Source organism: Oncorhynchus keta, chromosome 10 (assembly GCF_023373465.1).
Source record: "Oncorhynchus keta strain PuntledgeMale-10-30-2019 chromosome 10, Oket_V2, whole genome shotgun sequence".
Taxonomy (NCBI): domain Eukaryota; kingdom Metazoa; phylum Chordata; class Actinopteri; order Salmoniformes; family Salmonidae; genus Oncorhynchus; species Oncorhynchus keta.
In genome coordinates, this window is record NC_068430.1 from 38376423 (window position 1) to 38384305 (window position 7883).

The window sequence follows — 7883 nt, forward strand, 5'->3', positions numbered from 1 at the left end:
GCTTGATTTCGAATATAAGTCACACACAAAAACATTTTAAACAATTGCTGAACAAATGGCAACATTTTATGGAAATAGTGAGCCTTTTACGCACTTGTTTAGTTGCGTAAAATAGTAACTTTCGTGTAGCATTTATCCAATGAAATATAATACAATATGGATTTATTTGTATGAAATATTGAAAACTTTCATATGTATTTTCAATTGAAGTTTTTCAAATGCATTTTCTGAGCTGTGTAATCCACTTTCCTTAGATCCTCTCTAGGTTAAATTGCACATTTCCGCATCGTTCCCAGAAATTTGAAATGGCTTTTATTTTTTATTTCCCGGTAAACCACTTAGTTGAGCTCCGTTCTTGTTTACTTTTCAAATCACAGAGCCTCTATACCTTAAAACTGTTGTTTTTGTCTCACTTCTAGAGTAGCCTCCCTACAATTGAACAGTGTTCCTTAAAACGTTCACAATATCGTTTTTGAATCATCAAATGTTATATTTCTTTGTTGAACATCTTGACATACTCGTTCATTGGTCATATGTCTTATCTGACATAATTTACATGATAGAAATTACATTAAAACAGGAATTGTATCCACTCGTGTGTTAGTGTCAATATCTTAACTTAGAACCGTGCTGACCGATCTAGGGAAATAACTCGCAGAAAGAGAAGGTGGCTGTCATTGTCAGTCAACTGGGGTTTAGGCCCAAGTATGAGTGAGTGAATGTGTGCTGTCCTGAATGGGAATGCTGAGCACCGAGAAGAAGGAATATGACAGCCTCTGGTGGTGGATAGATGGAAATAGCAGGAAGTTGGAGACGGGATTGTGGATTCACCCTTTTGCAGCATATAGCAGGTGAGCAGAATTTGAAGAAGAACAACGTTGTCTCGTGTTTTAGTTTTTTTAATCAAATGATTGTGCTAATGATGAGAGATCACATATTGCTTTACCCTAATCCAAACAACCACCTCACCCACCCATCCGGAAATGTTTCCTTTTTATCAACAGTAGTTGATAGTAGTAGCCTTACGAATAATATTTCAAGTGACATTCTTATAGCATGTGTCAGTGGTCATGTTGCGTGATTTAAAGCTGGTTTGTCAGCCAGAAGAACTCTCTTTATCCTGAACAGCTGAACTGTGCTCGAGTGGACGTTGCATCAGAAATAGCTGCAGCCGGTCATTGCTGATGATGCATTCTCACGCAGGGCTATAGGACATATTGTAAGATATTATGGCGGGTTAGAGTCTTTTTCAAGCAACATTGCTTGGCGACATAATATGAGTAACAGATTTAATTGTAATAACTCATTCTGGATTAGTAAATTGGCAGGTAGTCGGCAGTCCTCACACACACACACACACACACACACACACACACACACACACACACACACACACACACACACACACACACACACACACACACACACACACACACACACACACACACACACACACACACACACACACACACGCGGAGAGAGATTTATGAGATTTGCATCACAGTGCCAAAACCGCATGTGGGTCCATATTATGTAGCTGTGCCTTACCAAACAAATAACACGGACTGTTGCAATATAGTCCATAGCCTATCAAATAGAAAACAGAATTCCAAAAATACATGTATGTATTTAGGCTATGTATTCGTTGTGTGTATTCGGTTTAGGTTAGCAATAAAAAGTAGCTTACCAAATAATATATTGACAGTAGTAAGGATTAAATTGATTCTATATTAATGTTTTCCAAGTCGATGCCATGAAGTAGACTAGGGTATATTTTGTGCCCATGGAATAGCCTATATTGTGTGGTAATTTTGATCTTGCGTTTTGTTCTGTTTTTATTGAGTTGTAGACTAATCAAAGTTGATTACATTTAAAATAGTATTGTAATCTGTGTAAACGCAAATTAAAATTTCACAATATATCGATGCCATGTTGATTAAGTATGTTTAAATAATAAATAAACAACTAAATTACAAACAAGTGCCGGAAACCCGTCAGTCAGCATTAAACATTATTGAGGAATTTAAGTTGCTTGGATTCTTTCACATTCCATTCCAGAACCAGTGTTGCCTCGACCAGTTTTGTTTATTTTAGATTGCCAATTTAACATTACGATTGGCCTTGGCTTGCCTGTAAGCTATAGACTGAGTTGGCTATAGACTGAATCATTCTATAATTAGCCTACTCAATAATTAGAAAACTCAAGTGCGATACTTTTTATATTCTACCATCTAAGTATGAGAAATAGTGTCCTAATGTTAATAGGGTTGACATTGATATTTGGCTTCAGTGTGATTGTTTGGGGGACTTAAAAGAATCATTCATGAGTTTCACAACGGGGCTGTAACTCTGACAACATGTAACGAACTCAAAGGAAGGAAACGCTCTTTGTTTACGCTATTGCCCCTGTCTGGACATGGCGAGGGATTCCAAGACAGTTGTGTCAATGAGCCAGCAGACATCAATGCACTAGACAGTGACCTTGAACTGCCGAAGCGCCAATTGGTATAGCGTTCTTCACTAAAAAGCGGAAAGAAAGAACTTGATAGAAGAGAAGAAGAGAAGGTTTCAGCATCTTTTTACAATTGTATGTTAAAGTGTTTAAAATATGATTCCTGAGTCTTGTCTTCAATAGAAAATACCTGTGTTGTTTCTAAATTTTGCGTTTCTTCTATATACACAATCATGTTGTTTTTTTCTACTTCCTGTCGAGACGTCAGGGTTTGGAGTGATTTCTTTTTTGCAATGGCCGTCATTATGGGGCATGGTTATCTATCTTCTGTTTCACCAAGGTAACATCCGTGATTGCCAAACGGACTGTTTTTTAACCTCATAATTTGTGATTAGCACTGTGTGCGCTAAGAAATGGATAGGCTCAGTGGCATAACATCAAAGATGTATTGGCCTGTGTGTTTGTGTTCCTAGATATCATAAACGGTTGTTATGAGATTGCCCTTGCTGCTTTGGTCAATATCATCCTAGTAAGAGTACACTAATCTGTGCACTGACTGAAGCCGTGGATGACTGGAGGTCGATGACTCGTGTTCTTTTCTGATAATGATTATAATATGACTACATCATTTAGTGAACTTGTGCAGCATATAGGCAGGCCTACTCTGCTTAACTAATCCAAAAGCGTGGCTATTGAACATGGAAAATCAACGGCAAATTTGTTTTTATAGATATTCGTTTTGTGAACCAGAACAAAACATGTAATAAGTACAAGACCACAAACAGACCTAAGAAATGCATGTTATGTGTTTCATTCATTTGCATTTGCAGTAATTTGTTTATGAAAAGGGTCCTTTTGGGTTGACTATTACGCACGATTTTTTTAAATACTGTATCTGATGGCAGTTCAGAACAATGGGCTCTAAAAAAATCTCTCAACTCTAAAACTAAATGAGTATCAATTTTAGGATAGTGTTACATAATAGGCAAATGCTCTACATATTAGGGCATTTTATTAACACCTACTGTAGACCTATAGACCTACTGTAGACCTACTGTAAACCTAGGCCTATATGTTTAAATATGTCTATATTTACCCCTTAAAACAAAAACGCTCTAGCTTGAAATCAGATATTGTTTCTGTTTTCGTCGATTGTCTTGTCTCATTTGTAAAAAGGCAACATTGATTGACAGCTAAAACAGGCTATGCGTGCTCTTGGAATGACAGAATGTATGTCTCACATGCAGTTTCATTATTCCAGACCTGTGGCGCACGTCCCAAATATGAAGGATTTCATGTATACTGAAGCCATATTTGAACTGCTTCTGTAGCCTTCCTTCCATAGCTCTAATGCGTAGCTTGTATTATCCCATTTCAAGTGTCAATGGGCCATAGACAAGTAGTGTGAAATGCACTTGCAAATGCACTGCCAGCCTCCAAAGTTTTACGTTAGGCCTAATTTACAATGCCATATTTATAACTGTCTTTCCATCCTTCTTGATGAATATGAATCCTTACAGACACTATTATTTCATTTTGGTCGCATAGCAGCCAAGGCTTCTATAGAAAGTGATATGTATAGGTAGGTTTATTACACATTGATAAAATAGCAACTCCTCTCTGTCCTGTCCTATGCAAACTATGGCACTGTAATAACAATGGTAAGCCATTTAGTAATGATATAATAAGCAATGTTTTGTTGACATCTTACGTAATTGCTATCGCCTGGCAAGTAGGCCAATGATTAGAACGCGGTGAAGGTTGTCAGGCATTTCGAGAATAACAACATTACACGAGGAATGTAAATAGTTCAAATGAGTACTGGGTATGCCTGTCTTAACCAAAAATCAAGTCTTAAATTCCATTTCCTTGTTATATTTAGAGGATCACTTTCCACAATGGAACACTCCTTATGGGACCAGTCAGTCATCCATTAAATGTTATCATTCCTCTGTGAGCCCTTTTTCGCAGTAGGCCTATCATACAGATACCTAATAATTAGATACCTGATAATATTTTCGATAAAACCTTATTCAGTTAATTAAGAACAAATTCTTATTTTTAATCACGGCATCGGAACTGCGGGTTAACTGCCTTGTTCAGGGGCAGAACAGATGTGTACCTTTTTAGCTCGGGGATTCGATCTTGCAACCTTTCAGTTACCAGTCCAACGCTCCAACCACTAGGCTACCTGCCGCTCTTACGCGCTCACTTTACCCAACTTGATTGTGACATGGGGTGCTCAGTTGCATATCAATTAATAAAAATGCACTGTGATTAATTTCGACTAATGAAGCGCATTTAAGCTCCTTCGACCTCCTTGTTAAAATAGTGAGTTTATACCGAGCTCCCCAGCGCATAGCCACGAACGTTTAATAGGGTATCTGTTTAAGTTTTTCCTCAGAGAAGCACGAGTATCATTTGAAATATACGCTCTTAAAATAACCTTATTGCAGATCGTCTTATGTTTTACTGAGCCAACGGTTTCAACCTACTGACCCCGTTACTGTAAATACGAGAGGAGTGAGGCTGTGGGCATCAGTCGTTCCTTAAAACAGGCCCGTAAAGTGGAGCATCACAGCTTTATATGACACTCGATTCATCTGTAATTTGCTCTAAAATTATGTCGGACAAGCACACCCAACAATTGTCGATTTCTTTGTGCGTCGGAAACAATAGAACACGTACAGACCTTTTTGCAGCTGCCTTGTAACTGTTAAATGACATATTAAAAAGAAAAGCAAGCTCTGGGAAAACTTTACTGAGATCAAGATGGCCTGTAATATTAATGGATTGGGGTATCACTTAAAAATGAAAGAGTTGAGTATTTTGAAGTACATGCAATAAGGAGAAAACACAACCCATATTTCCTTTTGCATAAAATGTTTATAAGTATTTTAAAAAGCATATAAAACCCGTAATACAGAAGCTAATGTTTTGTTTGGTCAGACATGGACATAGTGGGTGGTACCTTCCGTAAGGCAAATTGGTGGGGACATGTGACACTAGTTCGACCAATCAGGCGCGCCGCTCGGTTTAACTATGTTAAATGTCAGATTACTATAAACTAGAAGCTCTTGGTCGGGCCCGCCGAAATGGGCGAGCATAATCTTCTTAATCCCGGGTTTGTGGGACCGTTGGTAAACATCCACACGGGAGACACATTTTACCTCCCCAATTTTAGAGCGTCCGGGGGACAACTGGCGGGTCTACCCTCTCTCTCCTACCCAAGAAGGGACAATGTATGCTCCCTTCCTTGGACCGCGTCGGAGCCGTGCAATGGATATCCTCAACCCTACTTTAGCAGTGCCATGTCCATTAACCCCTCTTTCAACCGTGCATGCGAAATCACCAGGCAAGATGAAGGCAAATGTTTTTACAGCAACGGTGGCGGCAACAGGGAACCCTGCGCTGAAAGCGCAAACCTCAAACGTGAAGAGAGGGCAAGAGGAGACTCCTCTTCCTCCATAACGACGGAGCATGGACTGCACAACGGGATTGGCAACAACGGTACATATTCCAAGTACGACTATGGCGTGGAGCAGTTGACCCAAGATCCGCTATCCTGTCAATCCCTAGAATCTGACTCCAGTTCATCGCTGCTCAATGAAGGGAGCAAAGCCTCTACAGGCATCGCTCAGGCGTTGACATCCCCTGGCAATCACGCACCAAGCACAGCAGCGGGCGGAGGTGAGGGTATTTATTTATATACGACAATACATTGCATTTTATTGGATGTTAACAACGGAATGTTAAACGCTTGTTTTTCCATTAAAATCGTATTTCTTTATTTGTCTATATAAATTATTAGGATGCTGAATTGACACGAGGCTTGCATGTTGGGGTGAGCGCCGCTAGGGGAAGCATTCAAGAAAGGGTTCAAAAACTATATATTGTTTGTGATAAAATAAAATGAAATAATAATACGAAACAACAGTATTTGATTTTGAACCATTTCAACCTATGGAATTTCAGGATAAACTCTGCAAATACAGACACATGTTTTTTGAGAGTTTGTTGATAATTGCACCAATATTTTAACAAAATCATACATCGAAACAATAAATGTTATTCACAAGAACTTTCGTTTGCATGCCTTTTGGCAATTTCATATGCTTGCAGGCTCGAGAGAGATTGGCGACCATAACTGCCACTGTAAACCTTGTGTGACACAGAGTATTGTGAATTATAGCTAGTGTCTCTCCACAATCAAATTACAAAAAAGATGTGATCTGTCCCCCTGTCTTCCCACACATTCTTTAGTGAACTTCTAAATTGATAAACAGTAGACCTACTAGTAGAATGTAGCTAATTTGTTTGTGTCCATATTCGAACCTGCCAATTTACATGTTGGTAATTGGTCTGCTATAAGACTGGGTCAAGAACAGCTTACTTAAGTGACAAAGTCGTTCAAAATACGTTTGTGCTTTGAAAAACGGATAATCAGCTCTGTAGAACCAACCCATTGGTGCAGTGCAGGATTTTTACCTTAACTTGGCGATGCATGCTAAGCTATATAGCTACCCTCCTGTAGGTTTTCACTCCGAACCCAGTTGTATCTTACCTGGTTCCGTTTATGAAGCAGCTAATTATTAGAATCAGGTGTGCCAGATTAGAGTTTGAGTGAAAACCTACAGGACAGATGCGCTCCGGGAACCGGTTTGGAGAGCCCTACTATAGAGCCTCATCCCATGCTCACCCATCCACTTCTCCCTCTCTCCAGGCGCCCCGTGGTACCCAATGCACACCCGAACCCGAAAGAAACGTAAACCCTACTCCAAACTCCAGCTGGCGGAGCTGGAAGGCGAGTTCATGCTCAATGAGTTCATCACCAGACAGCGGCGGAGGGAACTCTCTGACCGCCTGAACCTCAGCGACCAACAGGTTAAGATATGGTTCCAGAACCGGCGGATGAAGAAGAAGAGATTGATGCTTAGGGAGCAGGCCTTGTCCTTCTTCTAAGAGGGAGATATATATTTTAAAGGGGAATATAGGCAGGCTGTATTCTCGATGAAACATACTGTTGATTATTTTGGTGTAATCAAATTCGATGGCATATAGCATGCACAGTATGACGTCTCACGTCCTTTAGAAGAAGGATATTTTCTGAAACAAAACGACCTCATCTGAGTTATCACTACATCTATCTCGAAAAACAAATCAAGAGACCAAATAATATCTTTATCTGACCTTATATCGCATAAAACGTTTATCAATACAAGTAGTGACAGTGCAAGAGCTAATAGTCTTCCCTATATTATGTGTTCTTTGATATGGAACATTCGAAATAGTTAGCGCCCAGGAATGAAAGGCAGGCACAGTGCAGTCTAAAGCAACACAAAGTTTCAATTAACATTATTTGGGAAAATATCATTTGGGACTTGTAACTTTTTTCAAAGATTTCTTTGGCAATTTAGTTTCCCATCCTTTT

General features: G+C 39.4%; 1 protein-coding gene across 1 annotated transcript; it reads left to right on the plus strand.

Annotated features, from left to right (window-relative positions):
• The first annotated feature begins 5547 nt into the window (after window positions 1–5547).
• Window positions 5548–7564, plus strand: LOC118389500 (homeobox protein Hox-C12a-like). Its single transcript, XM_035779404.1, has 2 exons — window positions 5548–6142; window positions 7176–7564. The coding sequence occupies exons 1-2, from the start codon at window positions 5548–5550 to the stop codon at window positions 7412–7414; spliced, it is 834 nt and encodes a 277-aa protein (XP_035635297.1). The 3' UTR covers window positions 7415–7564.
• Window positions 7565–7883: the final 319 nt, after the last annotated feature.

Excerpts from the sequence above, each read along its gene's own strand:
- LOC118389500 (XM_035779404.1), top strand. The coding sequence starts at position 5,548 with ATGGGCGAGCATAATCTTCTTAATCCCGGGTTTGTGGGACCGTTGGTA. Across the intron at positions 6,143-7,175 it reads AAGCACAGCAGCGGGCGGAG|GCGCCCCGTGGTACCCAATG; the intron begins GTGAGGGTATTT and ends CCCTCTCTCCAG.